Source organism: Hemicordylus capensis, chromosome 2, assembly GCF_027244095.1.
Source record: "Hemicordylus capensis ecotype Gifberg chromosome 2, rHemCap1.1.pri, whole genome shotgun sequence".
NCBI classification, from domain to species: domain Eukaryota; kingdom Metazoa; phylum Chordata; class Lepidosauria; order Squamata; family Cordylidae; genus Hemicordylus; species Hemicordylus capensis.
In genome coordinates this window covers 297,770,386-297,793,638 of record NC_069658.1, presented here as the reverse complement: position 1 = coordinate 297,793,638, position 23,253 = coordinate 297,770,386, and the positions used below count along the sequence as shown (strand labels likewise).

Sequence of the window (23,253 nt, the reverse complement as noted above, 5' to 3'; positions counted from 1 at the left end):
TCCACCCCATAGCCTACCTGAAAGCCAGTCTGAAATGGATCTAGATAATCAGTTTCATCCAAGACTGCCTGGAGTTGGGAGGCCACCACCCTCTCAATTACCTTGCTCAGCCACGGGAGGTTGGAGACAGGCCTATAGTTGCTCAACTCTGAGGAATCCAAGGCAGGCTTCTTCAGAAGTGGTCTAATAATTGCCTCCTTAAGGCAAGGAGGCAATAATTGCCTCCTTTAAAAGCTCCTTAAGCTTTTAAAATAACTTTTAATTTGAAACTTAATACTGATTGTGGTTTTTAGCCTGACTTTTAAATTGTTTACTTAATTTGGTTAATTTTATTACTTTTATTTTACATTGTTTCTATTTTATTGTTGTGAGCCGCCCCGAGCAATAGTGTACTGGAGGGGCGGGGTATAAATATTCCAAATAAATAAATAAATAAATAAATAAATAAATAAATAAATCTGGGTAGGGCGAGAATCCTTCAGAGCTTTGAGAGTGGTGCACACTCTCATTTCTAAGTTGTCTATGAGTTAAAAGCAAGTTAGGAAGTGGGGAACATGATTGTTTGCTAAGCTTCAGCTGGGTAGGACGAGCACACCTACCCAGATTCCATACCCAGCTTCTGAACAAGGTTGGAGGACAAACTGCCCTACCCAGCTGACACTTAGAAGACAATCACACTCCTCTCTTTACTCACACATGACCCAAAATTGGGAGTGTACACAGCTCTTGAAGCTAGGTTGGACATTTGTCCTTCCCATTAGGTCATGTGAACAACCCTACTTTTAGGCAGATAATCAGGTTCCAAAATGCAGATCAGGATCCAAGAGGCCAGAAGCAGATACCTTAGTCAGAGCCAAGGTAGTTGCCTTGGTACTGGGAGTCTGCATTGCTATCCACATGGAGAAATTGCTCAGACTGAGGAGCACAATGGTCCTAAACACAGTGACCTTTCAGTGACCCAAGATGGTCAGCAAGAGTGTGTGACTGGAACACTCTGGAATGTGTTGTTTATGCACATTGTTATATTCACAACTCTGAAGCTGACTTCCAGTACTCACCTGATTATCTAAACATAGCCTTTGTGCATAGACGTTGTAAGCCAAAGTCAGGGACCCCCAATTGTGCATAAGGAGCCTATGTGTGTAGGTTCACATCTGCAGGGGATCTCATGGAAGTCAGAGGGGCGGGGATGGTAATTAGCAGAAATAACCTATATCCTTCCCTAGCCCCACACCAATTCACTGAACATCTGTACAGAGTTTGAGGTAACTTTTGATTCTTGAATATGTAACCAGGCCTGAAGCCTTTCCTTCATTAATTTGAACTATACAATAGTAGCTCAAGTAACATGTCCCTTCTTACTGAATACTCTTTTACTAAACAGAAATGTGCCTCCAACTCCTGGGCAGATGAGAATGTTTATTGCTTTGCAAGAAATGCATTTTTGAAGGATTGTCCCCTTCCTTGAGGCCTGCAAATGACTTATCGCTGATTACAAGTAACTCACTTCTGTGTCCAAAACTGCTTTGGCAGTGCTACAAAGGGAACATGCAGCCCAAAGACAAATATTTTCTGTGAATCAACAACAGTTGCCCAGTTCTGGCGAGGTTCCAGTATTCAGTCTTCATTCAGAATTGGAGCAGGGAAGCCACCTCCAAAATATACTGATGGCAGCCAAGAAGTAGCAGCAGTGGCACCAACAGCAGTGGCAGCCATCAACAAGATAAAAGAGGCTAAGTGGAGTAAACACAAAAGGAAGGAAGAAGGGTGAGATGAAACCAAATGGAAATACAAGTCTGCGTCACAAATGTCCCAGCCAATGTGTTTTCCCCCCTTTCAACATGTGGTCTTGATTCCTTCACCATAATGACGATGGCTGTGAACAAAAGGAATTCTTGATTGAGGTCCAGAAATCAAGCCATTGTGACAAGAACAGATCACAGTAAGGATGTTAATCCTATTCTTGCTCAGTTGTACTTGCTGCCAGTTAGTTTCTGGAACCCATTCAAGATGCTGGTTATTATAAGCAAGCAAAAAACCCGATAAATATAAGTGTGTGTTTGTGTGCGTGCACATGCATGCATGCGTGTGTGTAGGGAGGACCTGTAAAATAACATGCAAGATACAATGTCGCTCTGTTTGCATTGAATGCAATGGGAATCAAGTCTGATCTTATCTACACAGCCTCCTTTCCCTTCTTCTGCAATATCAGAAGAACATAAGGACAGCCCTGCTGTATCAGGGCCAAGGCCCATCTAGTCCAGCATCCTGTTTCACACAGTGGCCCACCAGATGCCAATGAAAGCCTACAAGGAGGAGTTGAGGGCATGCCCTCTCTCTTGCTGTTACTCCCTTGCAACTGGTACTCAGAGGCATCCTGCCTTGGAGGCTGGAGGTGGCCTATAGCCCTCCGACTAGTAGCCGTTGATAGACCTCCCCTCCATGAAGTTATCCAAACCCCCTCTTAAAGCCAACCAGGTTGTTGGCTGTCACCACATCTTGTGGCAGAGAATTCCACAAGTTGATTATGCATTGTGTGAAAAAGTACCTCAGTGTGCTGGTCCTAAATTTCCTGGCACCCCGACCCTTGGAACTACCAGGAGCAGCCGGTGGTCGTCAAGGGAAGAAAATGGCTTGTCTGTGGGAAGGTAAGCTCTTCAGAGCTTCCTCCTCACAAACCCTATTGCTGTTTCTCGCTACTCATGGGAAACGGCTCATGCTGTTTTTGCAGATAGGTTCCAGACATTTCCCAAAGTATGAAAAAGAACCCAAACCCCAGAAAAATTCATTACTTCCCCAGAAAATCTGGAAAAAACTCTCCTATTGGAAAGCACGGAGAATGAGACTTCATAAACCTAAGCAAAGACTCGAGTCACAGCGACATAAGACATAATATGCTTGCAAATTGCAAGCCATTTTGCTGGTACTGTATCATATATATTATATTGAACAGTATATGCATTACAAGGAACGGACTGAATGTTCTATTAAGTGCTTGTTGTATTCTATCCAGTAATCTTTTGTATTTAGTTATTTGGACATTTGTCCCAAGGGGGGTCCTGTAGAGGGTGTGGGGAAGGAGTCAGAAAGGAAAAGGTAGGAAAAAGGAGAGGGAGAAAATGGAGTTGTTGCTGAATAACTTTTAGTTAAATCTGCATAAGATGTCTTTGTGTGTATGAGAGAAGCAGCTATAAAACAGTGCTTTCAGTCTAAAACATGTGACATAAGTCCTATCTTCTAAAAGATGTCAGCGGTTCCCAGTTTTGTATCCTTTACAACATCACTAGGCCACCTGATGGTGCAGTGGGGAAATGACTTAACTAGCCAGTCAGAGGTTGCCGGTTTGAATCCCCACTGGTATGTTTCCCAGACACCTATGTCGGGCAGCAGCGATATAGGAAGATGCTGAAAGGCATCATCTCATACTGTGTGGGAGAAGGCAATGGTAAACCCCTTCTGGATTCTATCAAAGAAAACCACAGGGCTCTGATGGCACACTTTACAACATCACTAAGTGCACCCCCCCCCGACTTCTTCATCAGAGTTATAAATAAGGATATTGTAATATTTCACTTGGATAGACAAAATGGAATTATTGTTGATGTAGTGCCGGATGATGGGCCCCTCAGGTTGGATGGTACGCAACATGTTACTGAGGAAGAGCTAAGGATCTCTCAGAGTACCGATGGAGTTTATGGCATGGTTAGACTAAAGCCTTTTGGACATCTAGCAGCTGATGTTGCCATGCGAGAAAAGAAAATCCAAAGTTGCAAAGACATAATTACAATGGGAATGTGGAATGTAAGAAGCATGAATATGGGAAAGCTTGGCATCAGTGAATTAAAATGGACTAGAATGGGACACTTTCAGTCAGAAAATCATACTGTTTACTACTCAGGACACAAAAAACAAAGGAACAGGGTTGCTTTCATAGTCAGGAAGGATATAGCAATGACAGTACTTGGGTACAATGCAGTCAGTGACCGACTAATATCAATTAGATTTCATGGACAACCCTTTAACATGACAGTTCCACAAATCTATGCCTCAATAACTGATGCAGAAGAAGAGGAGGTTGATAAGTTTTATGCTCAAGTCCAATATGAAATTGACAGAACATACAAGCAAGATGTGATGCTGGTGGTTGGAGACTGGAATGCCAAAGTTGGAAAAGGTAAGGAGGAAAACACAGTTGGCCTATATGGCCTAGGAAACAGAAACGAAGCAGAATGACTTAATTTCTGCCAAGCCAATGATCTCTTCATTGCTAACACATTCTTCAAACAACCAAAGCAACGCCTATACACATGGACATCACCAGATGGAATACAGAGAAATCAAATTGATTATATTATTGGTGCAAGGAGGTGGAAGAGCTCAGTTATAACAACAAAGACATGGCTGGGGCCTACTGTGGAATAGATCACAAACTGCTCATGTGCAAGTTCCAAGTCAAGCTAAAGCAGAAAAACAAAGCTACCCAGCTTCCACGATATGATCTTGAGAATGTTCTCACCATTTTCAAGAACATCAGGAACCACTTGGAAGTTCTGAACCTCATTGATAGAAGAAAGCAAAATGGATGACAGAACAGATAGTGGAAATTGCCAAGAAGAGGAGAGAAGCCAAAGTCAGGAAAGATAAAGGCCTCAGGAAGGAACTTAATAGGGAATTTCAGAAAGCTTTTAGAAGAGACAAGGAACAGTACTACAATGACATGTGTAAAGACCTTGAGGATAGAAATAGACACAGAAAAACAAGACAAGTTTTCCAAAAGATCTCTAAACTCAGAGGGAGGTGCCAGCCTCGAATTGGTATGTTAAAGGATTCAAAAAAACAGATAGTGACTGATTCAGAGAAGATCAAACAGAGATGGAAGGAGTATACTGAAAATCTGTACAGCAGGGATGTCAACATCCAAGATACTTTAGGAGATATACCCTACTTGCAAGAACCTCTAGTACAGGAAGATGAAGTTAGATAAGCACTCTGGACTTTACCAAGTCGGAAGGCTACAGGAATTGATGGAATAGCTACAGAAATATGGCAGGCAACAGAAGAAGAATCAGTCAAGGCTCTAACCAAACTATGCCAGCAAATTTGGAGAACAACACAGTGGCCAACAGATTGGAAGAGTCTACATACCTATACCTAAGAAAAGAGACTTAACAGATTGCACAAACCATCATAAAAAATACTTAATTTCACATGCTAGCAAAATAATGCTCAGCATCATCCAACGCAGATTAGAGCGTGGAATGGGAAATGCCGGATGTTCAAGCTGGTTTCAGAAAAAGGCCAAGGAACTAGAGACATCATTGCTGATGCATTCTGGATAACTGAGAAAGCCAAAGAATACCAGAAAGAAGTCAATATGTGCTTTATTGACTACAGAAAAGCCCTCGATTGTGTCAACCATGTCAAGTTGTGGAATATCCTTAGGAAAATGGGCGTCCCAGTACATCTCATTGTTCTCATGAGCAGCCTATACACAGGACAGGAAGCCACAGTCCAGATGGAACATAGTGAAACAGACTGATCCCAGATCAGCAAAGGAGTAAAACAAGGCTGTATACTTTCTCCTTCTTAATTCAATTTATATGCTAAACATATACTGAGAGAAGCTGGACTGGAAGAAGATGAGTGTGGTTTTAAAGTTGGAGGAAGAAACATAAATAACCTGTGCTACGCTGATTACAGCACTCTGATAGCTGAGAATGTGGATGATCTGCAAGCTCTAGTAATGAAAGTCAAGGAGCACAGTGAAAAAATGGGACTACAAATAAATGTAAAGAAGACTAAACTAATGATGAATGGGTACAGCAACCCACCTCATAATTGACAATGAAGATATTGAAGTGGTGGATAGTTTCTGCCTTTTAGGATTGACGGTCAACAGTAAAGGATCCAGGAGTCAAGAAATATGCTGCAGACTAGCACTTGGTAGGGTTGCAATGAAGGCCTTGGAAAGGATATTTATTTATTTATTTATTTTATTGTATTTTATTTATATACTGCCCTTCCGATACGGCTCAGGGCAGTTCACAACATGATAAACAATTAAAAACAAATTAACAATTAAAATCAAACTATTAAAAAAAAAAAAACCAATAAAACAGCTAAAAGCCCTGAAAATCAGGGCAACAATTTAAAACAGTTTAAAACAATTAATCATTTAAAACTCTGGAAGGCCAGGCCAAATAAGTATGTTTTAAGGGCTCTCCTGAAGGACAGCAATGATCTCAGATTAAGAATTTCTGCCGGGAGTGCATTCCATAGCCCAGGAGAAGCTACAGAGAAGGCCCGCCTCTGCATCACCACCAGATGAACTGGTGGCAACTGGAGATGGACCTCCTCAGATGACCTTAACGTGCAGTGGGAATCATGTAAAAGAAGGCGCTCTCTTAGATAAATCGGACCTAAGCCATTCAGGGCTTTAAAGGTAATAACCAGCACTTTGTATTTTTCCCGGAAACATATTGGCAGCCAGTGTAGCTGTTTCAAAACAGGCATCATACGGTCTCTCCGGGTTGCCCCAGAGACCAGTCCGGCTGCTGCATTCTGAACTAACTGAAGTTTCCGGACTACGTACAAAGGCAGCCCCACGTAGAGCGCATTGCAGTAGTCAAGCCGGGAGGTTACCAGCTGATGAACCACTGTTTTGAGGTCATCCTCTTCGAGGAATGGGTGCAGATGTCGAATCAGCCGAAGCTGATAGAAAGCACTCCTGGCCATGGCCTCCACCTGAGATACCAGGGTGAGGCCTGGGTCCAGGAGTACTCCCAGCACACCTGCTCCTTCTGGGGGAGTGTAATCCCATCGAGCACAGGGAAATCTAACTCATCCCTCAGATTCTGAGCCCCCACAATGAGCACCTCCATCTTGTTTGGATTCAGCTTCAATTTGTTCTCTCTCATCCAGCCCATTACGGCCTGTAGGCAGGCATTTAGAGAATGAGTGCCATTTCCTGAAGATGAAAAGGAGAAGTAGATTTGGGTGTCATCAGCATACTGATAACACCCAGCACTAAATCTCCTGATGACCTCACCCAGCGGTTTCTTGTAGATATTGAAAAGCATTGGTGACAGAATGGAGCCCTGGGAGACTCCATATAACAGCTCCCGTTTTGAGGAGCAACTGTCACCAGGCTCCACCATCTGGAATCTACCCGAGAGATAGGAGCGGAACCACTGCAAAGCAGTGCCTCCTATTCCCAACTCCCCCAGGCGATCCAGAAGGATACCATGGTCGATGGTATCGAACGTCGCTGAGAGATCCAGAAGAACCAGCAGGTCTACGGCCTCCCTCTGTTGATTCCCCGGTAAAGGTCATCCATCAGGCCGACCAAGGCTGTCTCAACCCCATAGCCAGCCCTAAAGCCAGTTTGAAATGGGTCTAGATAATCAGTTTCTTCCAAGACTGCCTGGAGCTGGTCAGCCACCACCCTCTCAATCACCTTGCCCAACCAAGGGAGATTGGAGATTGGTCTGTAACTGTCCATCACTAAGGGATCCAAAGAAGGCTTCTTTAGGAGTGGTCTAATCAATACCTTCTTCAAACAAGGGGGCACCCTGCCCTCCCTCAGTGATGCATTTATGATATTAACTAGGCCATCTCCAACAATCTCCCTGCTAGATAGAAGCAGCCAAGTCCGGCAAGGATCTAGAGAACAGGTGTTAGGCCTCACAGCCCCAAGCAGCTTGTCCACATCCTCAGGAGTCACAGATTGAAACTGATCCAATCTAATACTGCAAGATAGATTGCTGGACACCTCCTCCATAGACCCTGCAAAAACAGTGGAGTCCAAGTCGGCCTGAATACAGGAGATCTTGTTTGCAAAAAACCCATTAAAGGCATCACAGCAGAACAACCCCAGGGACTGATTTGAAGTAGAAGGAGCAGAAATCAAACTCCTCACAACCCGGGATAGCTCTGCTGTGCGCGAACCTGCAGCCGCAATGCGTGCAGACCAAAGGCTCTTTTTTGCCGCACGCACCGCAACCGCATAACTCTTCAAATGGGTGACATGCTGTATCCTATCAGATTCGAACCGAGTTCTCCTCTACTTGCACTCTAGTCGCCTACCCAACCGCTTCACCCCCCGCAACTCCTCAGTATACCAAGGGGCTATTTTTGCAGCAGGTTGGAAGGGACACTTAGGAGCAATCATGTCTACTGCCCTGATGAGTTCCCTGTTCCAGGTTCCCACCAGGGCTTCGATAGAATCACCCGCCGCACCAACGTCAAAATCCTCCAAAGCCTTTTGAAATCCCACTGGGTCCAGCAGCCTTTTTTGGACTGACCATCCTAATAGGTCCACCACCCCTGCAGGGGTGAATTGTGGCTGTGAGACCAACCTTAACCAGGTAGTGGTCCATCCATGACAATGGGGAAACCACTGGATCCCCCACCCACGGAACACCCCCCTGATCCAAACAAAAGACCAAATTGAGTGTGTGTCCGGCAACGTGAGTTGGTTCAGAAACTACTTAGACGTGTCTACGCCTACAAAGATTAGAATTGTTCGGACAGTAGTTCTTCCCATGACACTCTATGGATGCGAAAGCTGGACTTTGAAGAAGCAAGACAAAAAAAGCATTGATGCTTTTGAACATTGGTGCTGGATAAGACTTTTGAGAACACCATGGACAGCCAGGAAAACAAACAAGTGGATCATAGAACAAATCAATCCAGAATTTTAACTTGAAGCACAAATGACCAGGCTTAAACTATCATACTTCGGACACATTATGCAAAGATTCAGCTCCCTTGAGAAGTCCATAATGCTGGGTAAATTTGAAGGAAAGAGAAGAAGCAGACAATCAGCAGCAAGGTGGATGGACTCGATTACAACAGCAGTGAATGCACCACTGAGAGATCTTAAAGGCCAAGTTGAAGACAGATCATCCTGGAGAGAATCTATCTATGTGGTTGCTAAGAGTCGACACCATCTTGACGGCACTTAATCAATCAATCAGTCAGTCAATATTTCACCTTAAAAGTGCCTATTATACAAAGCATACAAGAATGTAGTTTTTGTAATTCATATATATATATATTTAGAAAGCTGCATCTGACTTAAAATATTGTATTTCTGAATTTACCAGAATGTCCATAAACTTCAACAGGGTTTTGTGTTCAGAATTGCTTTTTCCATTGGTTAGATTTTTGTCCTGGTCCTGTTTTATCTTGAAATGCTAAAGCCAAAGTTATTCCTGACATTATCATCACATTTTGGGATCTCACCACTGACAACTTTCTTATGTGATCCAGGCCTTTAGGGCTGCAGTTCTCAAACTTGGTTACTCAGATGTTGTTGAACTACAACTCCCATAATCCTCAGTTGGAATGGCTGACCCCCTGCTTAAGGGACACTTTTTATTCCGAGCCCTGTATTCTCTCCTCAGGCCAACTGGAGCCAAGTACAGGTTGGTGGGGGGAGAGAGAGAGAAATGCATACCCTGAAGTCTGTGTTCAGTCTTCCATGAGGAGGCAGCCAACCGCTCTGGGCACAGCAAATCTGCCAGCTGGCTGTAGAGGAGCAATGGCATCAGCTACAGCCTGTCCCCATATCGGATCTGGAGGGATTAGGAATGAGAGGAGAGAGGGACAAATGGCTGCAGGGAACTAGTCATCTGTGATTGGGGTGGGGGAGAGAGGAGTGTGAAGGAGCAATCTGCTTTTTCTTCTTGAGGATCACCTTTTGCCAGCTCATCTTACCTGCAATAATGTGCCTATGAAACAACAGTTTGCAATAATGTGTAGATGAAACAATAGTTTTGACTTTTAGGGAAACACTGCCGAGAACCATTAGTAACAAGATTAAAGGGATTTAGATTAGATTCATGCCTCAGTCAGAAATGAAATCTCAGGCTCCACTTTTGTATAAAATATGCAGTGAGGCAGAAGCATGGACTGGGCAGCTTCAAAACTTGGGTATCTTCCCAACCCATGCACAAGATAGGAGGAAGAAAGGCTCTTTTAGGTTCCCAGAATTATTTAAGCATGTTGCATCCAGGCACACAATCATCACCTCCACTTGCTTCAAGAGGACCTGGTTAGGCTGTATCAAAAATTATCCCTCCCTGCAGTGTTCTCTCTAAGGTATGCGCACGTGCACGCACTCACAAGTTTTTTGATGTCTGCTCCGTTAATTTTAGATCCCACTCATGTTGTATGAAGAAGGCCCCATTCCAAATGCACATGCACACATACTGCCTTGATACTGCTGCCCAGAACAAAACTCATTCCGCACACCGATGAAAAAAAATTAGAGAGAACACTTCCTCTCTGCATATATTTTGGAATAGCTGGAAGAAAGGTCACATGACTGGACAAAGGAGCAGGGTAGTCATGTGAGTTCCCACTTGCAGGCAAGTTCCAGTCTAGGCACAGGTTTACAGTTGAGTCCTATTCACACATGATGTTCAACACTCATATAATCTGTGTACAAGTACCGATCTATGCACATTTACAGTTACAGACATCTGAACACAAGTACAACATACTGCCTGAATAGGGTTTTTATTGGCAACTGGGGTGATGCTCCCTATCCCAATGCAGCTGAAACATGCCCAAAATCTTTGCTGTCACTTGAATGCTCAAAAGACAACATGCTTCACAGTTGCAGCTTCATGAGACTGCACAGTGGCCACCATTCAACGTACACTTATGTATGCTTAAACCCCATTGTACTCAATCGCACTTTGACAGGTTTAATTCTGTGCTGTGTGGTAGTTAGTGGCCTTCAAAGGCATTTCATGAAGCAAAGCACCACATTTGGAGAGAGAGAAGCAGCAAAGGGAGGCAATCTTAGAGTCAGGACAGACAGATGTTTTAAGTGGAATGAAAATGGTTTAAGCAAAGGTCTCTGCCTTGAAAACAAATACCTCAGAATGTAGCAAATGTGCATTCAAATGCCTTCCACCACACTTCAGAAGGTCTGTTTGGGACTCTCCAGTCCCTTTTAGAGCTTGTATATTTGAAAGTGTTTTCTTTGCTTTGACAGGTCCATGGGAAGTGCATGTGCAGGCATAACACTGCAGGACACCATTGTGAGAGGTGTGCCCCACTATACAATGATCGGCCATGGGAGCCAGGCGATGGAAAAACTGGGGCACCAAATGAATGCAGAAGTATGTGGGTATGGTGAAGCAAGGGTACAGACTGCAAAGTCAACCATCATTTCTCACACTGGCAGAACCCTATAGCAGTCAATTCATCAGTCAGGATTTACGGTGTTCTAGCTGCAGATGAGGAATGGATTGCTAAGTAATTGCATGAACATATAGATATAAGGGTGTGTCTGTGTCTGTGTCTGTGTATAGTAGGCTTATTTGATGTCCTGAAAGATAGGGCAAGACAAAGCTCTCATCTTCAAAGAGATTTTCTGTTGATTCCTATCATCATTCCCTAGAGCTTTAATATGCTGTGAGAGAGCAGAAAAGAAAGGTGTGTATGTGTGTGTGTGTGTTGGGATTTTAAAACTTCCACAGATGCCATTGAGATTGTTTCCCCACCACCACCAAGTTTTGTCAAATGTAGTACTGTATTTCAGTGTGCTTTTTTCAAACATATTAATAGTTTGGGGTACAGTTCGAATAACCTCCTGTTTTGGGGGAAAATAATTCAGATTGAGTATGATTATAGATATCAAGCTGAAATGATGTTTGGTAGGAATAAATAGGACTAAATCAAAAGGTTAGCCACTGGAAGGTTTTGGGGTTTAAAAAAAAAATCAAAATACAGTGGCCTGTCTCTAGACCTTTAAGATGTGCATAATCAAAATTCTAACTGCAGGGTTCCTTTGTCTTAGAACTATGGAGCAATTAATGACCTGGATGGCGATGTGTCCTCTGCAGCCCACTTTTACTGTTATTGGCCCAGTTTACAAAAGCAGAGAGTCACTATTCCAGAGAGATTCCAGTTTAAACTAGTTGATGAAAAAAGCAGGATTGAACAGCATAGGTCCTTCATGCCAAATGCAGACCCAGAGCCACTATTTACATCTCATTTCTCTTGTTAGAAGTAGGAAAAAACCCTCCCTATCTTTCATGTCTTTAATAATAAGAAACAGGAGGCAAGCTAATTAATGTGGAATCAGTTTTGCAAATATGACAACAATGTGCTTAATTATTCCCATAAAAGAAGTACGTGGAACTCCTAAATTCAGGTACTGACGCCATGACTTATTATTATTATTAATTCAATTTCTATACCGCCCTTCCAAAAATGGCTCAGGGTGGTTTACAAAGAGAAATAACAAATAAATAAGATGGCTCCCTGTCCCCAAAGGGTTCACATTCTAAAAAGAAACATAAGATAGACACCAGCAACAGTCACTGGAAGTACTGTGCTGGGGGTGGATAGGGCCAGTTACTCAATGAAAGCCCCACTGATGGGGATATGACAAGTTAATCATGACTAACTTGTCCTATTAATTTCAATGGGACTGCCATTGAGTAACTTAGGATGCCAGCCAATATTTTATTTATTTGTTTGTTTGTTTATTTGAATATTTGTATACTGCCCCAAACCCACGTCTCTGAGCCGTTTACAGCAAACATAAGAAAACTTAAAACATAAATTAGAACATTAAAAACACTTTAAAACCACAGTTCTAGTTAAAAAGCTTGGGTGAATAAATGCATCTTGAGAGTCTTTTTAAAAGCTGCTAGGTATGGGGAGGCTCTTATTTCAGCAGAGATCGCATTCTAAAGCCTCGGGGTGACAATGGAGAAAGCCTGTTTGAGTAGCCATCAGATGAGCCGGGGGCGGGGGGGGGGGGAATGCAGACGGATCTCTCTGGATGATCTCAATGAGAGGTGGGGCTCACAGTGAAGAAGACTTTCTCTTAAATACTCTGGGCCTTATTCAAGCCTGTTCGGGGCTTTATAGGTTATAACCAACAACTTGTATTTTTCTTGGAAACCTATTGGTAGTCAGTGTAGTTCCTTTAATATAGAAGGAATATGGTCTCTTTGAGATGACCCGGAGACCAACCTGGCTGTTGCATTTTGAATTGGTTGCAATTTCCAGACTATGTACAAAGGCAGCTCTACATAGAGCACATTGCAGTAGTCAAGTCTGGAGGTTACCAGCATATGCACTACTGTTTTGAGGTTGATTAGCTCAAGAAACAGACGCCGCTGGTGTATATCAACTGAAGCTGATAGAAAGCACTTCTGGCCCTTGGCTCAACTTGAGACACTAGAGAGAGGTTTGGATCCAGAAATTAGGGTTCCCAACAATTCCAGATTACACAGGATGTCCTGTATTTCTGGGGAAAATGGTTGTCCCATCCAGGACACCATTTTCCCCATATTTTGGCTCCACCACAATTGCCCGGGAAGAGGAGTGGGGCAGATGGGCAGGCAAGGAGGCAAATCTAGGGGAGGCAGGAATAGCACTGGCAGGTGGGGCCATGCAGTGAGAGCAAGGGGTCTCCCCTCCTTCTCCATGACCTCTCCCCTCTGCCAGTACCTGCCCAATGGGGAGGTGCATTTCACCTGTTCCGCCAGCCTGCATTCTTTACCATGCACTGGCTGCCAATATGTTTCCAAGTGAAATAAAAAGTGCTGGTTATTACCTATAAAACCCTTAACAGCTTCGGTCCAGGCTATTTAAGAGACCACCTGCTTTGTCATGAACCCTGTTGCCTTTTGTGATCTTCTGGAGAGGTCTGGTTACAGTTGCCACCAGCTTATCTGGTGGCAACAGGACCGGGCTTTCTCTGTGGCTGCCCCAGGGCTTTTGGAATATGCTCCCTGCTGAAATAAGAGCGTGTCCTTCTCTATTTGAGCCCCTGGTGGTGCAGTGGTAAAACTGCCGCCCTGTAACCAGAAGGTTGCAAGATCGATCCTGACCAGGGGCTCAAGGTTGACTCAGCCTTCCATCCTTCCGAGGTCGGTAAAATGAGTACCCAGAAATGTTGGGGGCAATATGCTAAATCATTGTAAACCGCTTAGAGAGCTTCCAGCTATAGAGCGGTATATAAATGTAAGTGCTATTGCTATTGCTATTGCTATTTGTTTTCAAGGAGACCCTCAAGACTCTCCCGTTCTCTCAAGCTTTTAATTAGAATTAATTTTAATAATTTTAATAACTTGTTTTATATTGTTTTTATTGTGTTTTATGTATTTTAATCTGTGGTTTTTAATATTAAAATTTGTACACCACCTAGAGATGTACATATCAGGCAGTATAAAAAAATGATAAATAAATAAATAAAATAAATCCCAGCCAAGAAGCTGTCTCACCAACTCACGACGCCGGGGAAAGGAGGGGGAAGGGAGCACAGAGCAGCCATGGGGCGGATCAGGGTGTATTTTGGGGGAGGGGGCACCATCTGTGCCTGTCTGCCTGCCTCCCAGCTCCTGCCTGCCCATCCACCTGCCTGCCCGAAGGAGTGACTGAGACAGTGACGGAGGTGGGCAAACAACATGGCTCCTGCTGCCCAGCTGCTGGCACCTCTTCTCCTGAACTGCCTCACCCTTGCACCTCAGCAGGGTTGCTTGGCCCCATGTGAGGAAAGTATAGAGTTCCAAGCCCCACCCCCTGAGATGGCCCCGCCCCTGAGACACCCCCCCGCCTTTGTCCCAGATTCAGGAAACACAATGTTGGCAACCCTACCTGAAGTACTCCCAGACTGTGTACCTGTTCCTTCTTGGGGAGTATAACCCTTTTCAGAACTGGCAGATCAAAACTGTCTCCTGGGTTCTGACCCCGCACAATAAGTATTTCCATCTTATCTGGATTCAGTTTGTTATCCCTCATCCAGCCCATCACTGCCTCCAGGCAGGCATTTATGCCTTTTCCTGATGAATTTAACATGGAGAAATAGATTTTGGTGTCATCAGAATACTGATAACACCCTACAGCAAATCTCTTGATAATCTTTCCCAGGAGTTTCATGAAGATATTAAAAAAGCATTGCATAAAAAAGTTCTCATTTTGAAGAGGAACAGTTTCCAAATGACGCCATCTGGAATCTGTCTGAGGGATAGAAGCAGAACCACTACAAAGCAGTGCCCAGAGGCACTCTTAGCCCTGGACTTTGGGGCCGAAGTCCAGGGCCTCCACAGCCCCTGGGGGCCTCCAAATCCTCTTTAGTCTGTCTTGGATGGTGTGGTCACCCGGCAGAGCATGATGATGCTTAATTTGCAGGGGAGGGGGGCCTCCAAAAGTGTTTAGGTCCAGGATCCAAAATTACCTAGGTGCATCTCTGGCAGTGCTCCCCACGTCCAACACTCTCAGACGAATCAGAAAGATACTATGGTCGATAGACTCAAAAGCCATGAAGAGATCCAAAAGGATCAACAAAGTCACACTTCGTATGTCAGTTCCTAGTTGGAGTTAATCCATCAGGCCAACCAAGGCAGTCTCCACCCCATAGCCTACCTGAAAACCAGTTTGAAATGGGTCAAAATGATCAGTTTCCTCCAAGGCTGTCTGCAGCTGGGAGGTCACTGCCCTCTCAATTACCCTGCCAAACCATGGAAGGTTGGAGACAGGTCTAATTCTGAGATCCAATGCAGGCTTCTTCAGAAGAGGTCTAATCAGTGCATCCTTAGGACAGAAAGGCATCCTGCCCTCCCTCAGAGAAGTGTTTATAATATCTACTAGGCCGTCCATGCTTCTAAATGTCTTCCTGGCTCTCTCTTCAAATCCCATGCTTTTTTGTCCCACACCTGTCAGGATGATGGGGCAGATTCAAGGTTCCAGGAAAAAAGGAGGGTAGTCTGGATTTCAGACTGAAAAGACAAACAGGCAAAACCGTGAATAAAGAGACTTTAACCCTATTAGGTTAACGAATTAGGTCCCTTGAGCTTAAAATAACTGTTAAAAAAGCAGGGAGGGTGCAGAAATAAGGGTAGAAAAGCATAGTACCTTATTCTCCAGGTATGCCCCCAAATCCTCTTATTTTTCATTTTAATTTCTTTTTTTAAATTAAAAAGAGCCACAAAATGGCTCAGCACTTCAAAATGGCAGCCGGAAATGACATCAGAAATCATTTCCAGCCACTCAGAAACCACGGATAGGCAAAAATTGCCATGGATAAAGAAACTGGGTCTCTAAGACCCATCCACGGATACATGAAACCGCAATTCACAAAACCGCAGATAACGAGGGTCTCCTGTATAGCAATTTGTAATGCAAATGAACATGAGTTTCAGGGCAGCAAGTATTACCAGTATGCTTCCCATTGTTGCATAAGTTTTGCATGTTTAAACCTGGTTTGGATGTTTAGAAGGAATAAGCCACTCTTCTCATTAGGTTTTTTAAAACTCAGCTTCCCTGTGCTGCTTTGCTCTTACTAAGACAGCAGAAAGAAGAGAAATGTTAAGACTAAATGTATGCATGACAAAAAGTCCACTACAAATTATATTTGGTATATAAATAAAAACATTGCTCTTCTCCTCCTCCCTCCCTCCCTCAATCTCCTGCTCCCGGAAAGAGTGCCGCTGTCACAACCACGCCGATAGCTGCCATTTTGACCTGAGCACCTGGCTGGCATCAGGAAAGAAGAGTGGCGGCATCTGTGACAACTGCAAGCACAACACAGAGGGCTCCCGGTGTCAAAGGTGCAGGCCTGGTTTTTATAAAGACAGAGGAAAACCTATGTCCTCCCCAGAGATTTGCAAACGTAAGTCCTTTTAGCTTCATATAATACAGAGAAATGCATGGAGAGAAAAAGTGCTCACAGACTGGAGAAATAAGATGTGCCCATTCAAGCCCATTCAAAAGTGATGTGCTTACTTCATACACACATTTGTTAATTTTTAAATATACCAATTGTTTTTCCAGTGTAAAAATTAAGACTACATTTTATCCAGGTTTAATGTTCTAGGATCTCTACAGGTGTTTTCCTTAGTAAATAGCCAATGTTACACATCATGGTGATTAAAGTGTCTTTGCAGTACTCTCATGCTTCAGAACTTGGATGCAAAGGCTTTTACATGTCATACCTATCTCCTGAGATAAGAACACCCTTGAGGAGAAAGGTTTGTGTTCCCTTTTGTGAAATGTTCCCAATGACCGGTTATTTCCATATAAATATGACTGCCCTTCAACGTCCATGTCAGAGGCCCTGTTGAGTGCTGCTGCCTTTAGAGATAGGGCCTTTTCAGTGGTGACTCCCCAATCTTGGAATACAGGCTGACATACAGAGCAAGGAAGCACCAATCCAGTGAGAGAGCAGCCTAACAGAATTTTCCAACTAACTGCACTGGTGCAGTGTAGCAACAATTGTTGACACCCTCCCCTTCCCAGGATGCCCTCTGTGCCACCTGAATATATTTAATGTGTTTATTTATATTTATATTTATTTACACTTCTATACTGCCCCATCCAAAGGCTCTAGGCACTGCACAACAGGTAAAATACTACAACAAACAGCATTTAGAACAAACAGGTTAAAACAATATTTTAAAAAATCTAAAACAATTCAGAGCCATTTAAAACCAATTAAAAACACTTTAAAACAATTTAAAAACCCTAGAAGGCCAGGCCAAACAAGTAAGTCTTTAGGGCTCTCTTGAAGGCTAACAATGAGTCTAGACTACAGATATCTGCCTGGAGTGCATTCCATAGGCCAGGAGCAGCTACAGAGAAGGCCCGGCTCTGAGTCTCCACCAGACACGCCGGTGGTAAATGGAGACAGACCTCTCCGAATGACCTCAATATGCAGTGGGGATCATACAGAAGAAGGCACTCTCTAAGGTAACCCGGACCTAAGACGTTCAGGTATCTAAAGGTAGTAAACAGCACTTTGTATTTTGCCTGGAAACATATTGGTAGTCAATAGTCTCTCCAGGTTACCCCAGAGACCAGTCTGGCTGCCGCATTTTGAACTAACTGAAGTTTCCAAATTACGTACAAAGGCAGCCCCACATAGAGAGTGCATTGCAATAGTCAAGTCTGGAGGTTGCCAGCTGATCATGCACCACTGTTCTAAGATTGTTCTATTCAAGGAATAGATGTAGTTGGTGAATCAGCCGAAGCTGATGGAAAGCACTCCTGGCCATAGCCTCCATCTGGGATACCAGGGTGAGGCCTGGATCCAAGAGCACTCCCAGGCTGCGTACCTATTCCTTCTGGGGGAGTGTAACCCCATCCAGGACAGGGTCCAGGATCTAATTCATCCCTCAAATTCAAATTCCCCACAATGAGCACCTCCATCTTGCTTGGATTCAACTTCAATTTGTTGTCCATCATCCAGCCCATTACTGCTTGTAGGCAGGCATTTAGGGAATGAATGCCATTTCATGGTGGTAGTGGTGGTGATGATGATGATGATAAGGAGAAATAGATTTGGGTGTCATCAGCGTACTTGTAACACCCTGCACCAAATCTCCTGATGACATCACCCAGCAGTTTCATGTAGGTGTTAAACAGCATTGGTGACAGAATGGAGCCCTGAGGGACTCCATATAATAGCTCCCATTTCGAAGAGCAACCATCACCAAGCTTCACCATCTGGAATCTGCCTGAGAGATAGGAGCGGAACCACTGCAAAGCAGTGCTTCCAATCCCCAACTCCCCCAGGTGATCCAGAAGGATACCATGGTCAATGGTATCAAACGCTGCCAAGAGATCCAGAAGAACCAACTGAGTCACACTCCCTCCATTGATTCCCCAGTAGAGGTCATCCATCAGGCCAGCCAAAGCAAACTCAACCCCATAGTATGCTCTAAAGCCAGTTTGAAATGGGTCTGGATAATCAGTTTCCTTCCAGGTTGCATAGGGCTATGCAACCCTGGGTGGCACACCGGGCTTTTTGGGGAAGGGGAAGTCATCAAAAATTGTCCCTTCCCTGCTGCAGTTTAGTTGGGAAGTTAAGCTGCTGTTAAGCTGCTCTGTCACTGCACCAGTGCATCCTTGCTCTGTATGTCAGCCACTCTTCTCAGAGAAAGACACTTGGTGGCTAATGACTAAATTTTTGACATCAGATGAAGGCAGTTTTATTCTGCCAAACTTTCAATGGGTGATTTATTTAATTCTTGCAATTTATCTATTTCTATCACTCATCTGACAGCTCTTATTGTTTCACCATGTTTAATATTTGATTAATTCAACTTTAAATTTTCAGCTATCTTTGGAAGCATTTTGCTGAAGCATAGAAGTCTTTCAAATAAATAAAATAGTAACGCTTCAGAAAGGAATTGCCATTGTGCAGTAGCAATTCAGGACTGCATGCCATGGTGAGGCAACATGGTGAGCTTGGGTAACATCAGGAATCCCCTCTAGGTGGAAGGAAGCCATGCTACAAACCTCCACAAAATTGTGTGGCTCCAATTTCTGGGAGGAGTGATGCTGGTTTTGGGTTCTACAAGTTTGCTTGGTGATGTCACCAAGAAACATCCCTCCATTCACCAGACCTGTTTTGTTCTTAAGAAAAAATGTTTCCTTTTATGAAAGCCAATAAGGCAACAAATGAATGGATAAACTGGAATGGGTAGAGAGGAGGACAACCAAGAAGGTGAAGGGTTTGGGAACCAAGTCCTATGAGGAATGGTCAAAGTTGCTGGGTAGATTTAGCCTGGAGAAGATAAGACAAGGGAGAGATATGACAGCCATCTTCAAAGACCACAGAGGCTGTCACTTTGAAGAAGCAGACTTGTTCTCTGTTGCTTCTGAGGGCCAGACTAGAATCAATGGGTAGGGGTGTGCACAAAGCTGGGTTGCCCAGTTTGATTCAAATATGGACCGGACTCAAAATGGACCGGGCGTGTTCGGTTTTGTGCACCCCCAACACACACACCCCAATTTGGTTGGGGTTGTTTGCGATTTTAAAAAAAATTAACCCCCCCCCCCAAGAAATATAACTCACTACTGCTCCAGGGGCTTATCCAAGGCCTCCGGGTGGGTATCCAGAGGTTCCCCCTCCCTTTGCCGGCCTTGATTTATTTACAAATAGCCAAGTTTGGGCAGTCCTTGGCCTGTTCCATGCCTCACATCCATGGCTGTGGCCATTTTGGAGGTTGCCGTGCATGCCCAGTGGGCCATGTGGAGGCCCATTGGGCATGCGTGGTGACCTCCAAATGGCCATTGCCATGGCGGTGAGGCTCAGAACGGGCCAAGGACTGCCCGAACTGAGCTATTTGTAAATAAATCAAGGCCGGCAAAGGGAGGGGGAACCTCTGGAGACACATACAAACTCCCACAGCCATGGAAAAGCCCCCAGAGCAGCAGCGGCAAGTTATATTTCTTTTCTTTTTTTAAAGTTTTTTAAAATTAAAATAATGAACCCCCCAAACCGGAGGCTTTTTGGTCTGTGATTGGGCCAAACAGGTGCCAGTTTGGGATCGAACCACCAAACCAGCCCTGTTCGATGTTGAATGGGTTCAACACCAAATTGGTTTGCACATCCCTACCAGTGAGTTGAAATTACAAGGAAGCAGATTTAAACTAAGGATTAGGAAAAATATCCTAACAGTATGAGTTGTTGGACAGTGGAACAGTCTGCTTCAGGCAGTGGTAGACTCCTTCACTAGACACTTTCAAAGAGAAGCTAGGCAGCCATCTGTTCACAGGGGCTTAGACTAGAAGGCCCCCATGGTTCCTCCTGGCTCTGACATTCTATGATTCTATGCATGTAATGCACTGATGTTCCTGCAAGCACTTAGGAGACATGTTTAGTCCACCTGAATCATGAGAAGGCGGAGCAAGACTGATGGCTGCCCCAATGTTTGATTTGCACACATGCATATTTATCATTTCAGTTATGAAACTGGGCTCCTTTTTGTTATTACATCTGCCTTTGCCCTAACATTCCTTTAATAGGATAACAGCCCTGCTTCTCTGAATGTTCTGCTGCTGCTTTGATAGGCCTGATCAAGGTTTCCTCTCAACTCGGGTTACATATGATTTTTACGCTGCAGTTGCCAGGCTCTGATATTGTTTGAACGGCCTGCTCACAACACTTCCTCTGTTTCTGCTCTTTTGTGTTTGCCTTTTCTGAATGCTAGTGCTGGCTCAGCCTCCATGGCCCCCTGTTCACCCATTTTTAACCTTTCATGAAAGCACAGTGAATGAGAAGCTGCCTAGCTAACCTATTGGTGTGCCCGACCATGTTGCATGACACCCAAGGATTTCTCTTGTGACTCCTTTCTCCTACTCTGAGAAGTCTTGGTAAAAGCAAAGCTTTGTAAAGTCACCGTTCCACAAGATTAGATTTCTGGTCTTAGGGAAGCTGAAAGATTTTGTGTCCAAGTTCTGGAGTCTGACAGTAGGGCAAAGGCACTGTAACCAGAATGGTGCATTATTGGATATTCACTTAGAGAGCAGCAGAGAGGTAAAACCATTATTTCCTACAGAATCAACATGTGGAAACCTTAGAGCAGTCTACATGGATGAAATTGGACCTCCCTATGGTTCTTTTGTCTGGCATGACCACCTTCCTCTCAACTAGAGCTGAGACAAATGTACTCCTGAAAATTCTCTTCAGCATTCATCTCTGTGAATGTTGCCATTGGATGTTCCCTGAATATTCTCTGAATATTTTCTGAATATTTGCAGAATATGTAAAATATGTATTTGATATCTGATGATATTTTATTTTAGTGGTTGATAGCTGATCTATAATAGTATTGAGTATTTGACAGTATTTGATAGCTAGCATTCAACATCGTATTTTGTTCTTGACAGAATTTGAAATGCAAGAGTATTTGACATAAGCAATTGGATTTAGTAGTTAATAGTTTAGTAGTTAGTAAGATTTCATCATTTGCCACCAGCCAGAATCAAAACAGGCAAGAGGTGCCAACAAGTCTAAAGCATTCAAATTTTGAAGTAAAATTTCACATTTAAGTTTTAAATTTCTGACAATTGTACGGGCCAACTCATTCCATCATCATAGCCCCTACCCTTCCCAAATACAGCATGTGTTTGCAGAGGCAAACGCTGAGTCTAGGAGTTTCTCCCCATGATCTGGAAGTCTGGGCACTCCAAGAACTCAAACTTCTTCAGTTTTCTGTGGCCATTTTCAAACATGCCATTCTCCGCCCTCTCTTGGCACAAAGATTTCCAGGTAGAACAATAGTTTTAACCTCCACCTTGGCAGATAGATGCAATTGTATAATTCTGAGATGACAATAGGACTGTACACACACCACATTGGTGAACTGTCAATGTCCATAATGAAGGGAGTGAGATTGTACCCATAGGATCTGTTCTTCACAATGCACATTCAGAAAAGTTTATGACAGAGCCTACACTCATGCAAACAGCATGCCTCAAGAGTTCCTGATATGAGAAACAGAGCCTCTGAACATTGATGTGTACACTTGTTCATCTGAATGTATGTGGGGGACATAGAGCCTGCAGATGCAAGCTCTCTCCCCCTTGTACACATATTGACTGCATGCCAACATAAAGTGTGTACAATTCTATTGATTGCCCTTTAGTCAGCATTCATTAGCCTTATTCACACATTATGATCAACTCACATACAGTTTATGTACAGAGTAAAGTAAAGCTAAAGTGTGCCGTCGAATCGGTGTCAACTCCTGGCGACCACAGAGCCCTGTGGCTGTCTTTGGTAGAATACAGGAGGCGTTTACCATTGTCTCCTCCCACACAGTATGAGATGATGATGCTTTTCAGCATCTTTCTGTATCGCTGCTGCCTGATATAGATGTCTCCCATACTCTGGGAAATATACCAGTGAGGATTTGAACCGGCAACCTCTGGCTTGCTAGTCAAGCCATTTCCTCGCTGCGCCACATCCCCACTGGCATGTTTCTACCAAAGCCCTGAGAATTATGAAGAAATATAGAACTGAGATCACTGGCACCAGAGTATTGGATAAAGAGTAGGAATGGCCTCCCAGAGTGTTTTTTATTTTATTTTATTTTATTTTATTTTATTTTATTTTATTTTATTTTATTTTAACAAAAGGCACTGGAGCTTCACATTTGTGTGGCCTTTGTTGAGGGACAATACAATGTTTCAGAGAAAACGTGTTCTACAAACCCTACAGGCTTGCCAATGTGTGTCATGAGTGAGAATGGCAGTCTAGGTTATGAGAAGTGGAAGAAAACATTTTAGGGACCACTGGTGGTAAAAGGCCAGTTGCCAGTTGTTCAATATATTCCTTTTCTGCTTCTGCTATTCTTTTAATAGAATAGGTATCACTCACTGCCTATTTTGAGATCTAATAATGGTCTAATTACTAAAGGTAAAGTGTGCCATCGAGTTGGTGTTGACTCCTGGTGCCCACAGAGCCCTGTAGTTTTCTTTGGTAGAATACAG

The 23,253-nt window shown here is 43.7% G+C and overlaps 1 protein-coding gene and 1 long non-coding RNA gene across 4 annotated transcripts in view; one reads left to right on the top strand and one right to left on the bottom strand.

The window, feature by feature from the left end:
- The window catches only part of LOC128342443 (netrin-4-like), a 124,106-nt gene that overhangs the window by 60,101 nt on the left and 40,752 nt on the right, over nucleotides 1-23,253 (top strand). For all 3 annotated transcript variants that reach the window (XM_053289731.1, XM_053289732.1, XM_053289730.1), the window contains 2 exons: nucleotides 11,009-11,135; nucleotides 16,457-16,645. In XM_053289731.1, the coding sequence (XP_053145706.1) occupies nucleotides 11,009-11,135; nucleotides 16,457-16,645 (316 nt within the window). The remainder of the gene's footprint in view (nucleotides 1-11,008; nucleotides 11,136-16,456; nucleotides 16,646-23,253) is intronic.
- The window catches only part of LOC128342447 (uncharacterized), a 37,592-nt gene that overhangs the window by 4,124 nt on the left and 10,215 nt on the right, over nucleotides 1-23,253 (bottom strand). Inside the window, exon 2 of the long non-coding RNA XR_008314985.1 lies at nucleotides 1,508-1,733. This is a non-coding gene — a long non-coding RNA (uncharacterized LOC128342447). The remainder of the gene's footprint in view (nucleotides 1-1,507; nucleotides 1,734-23,253) is intronic.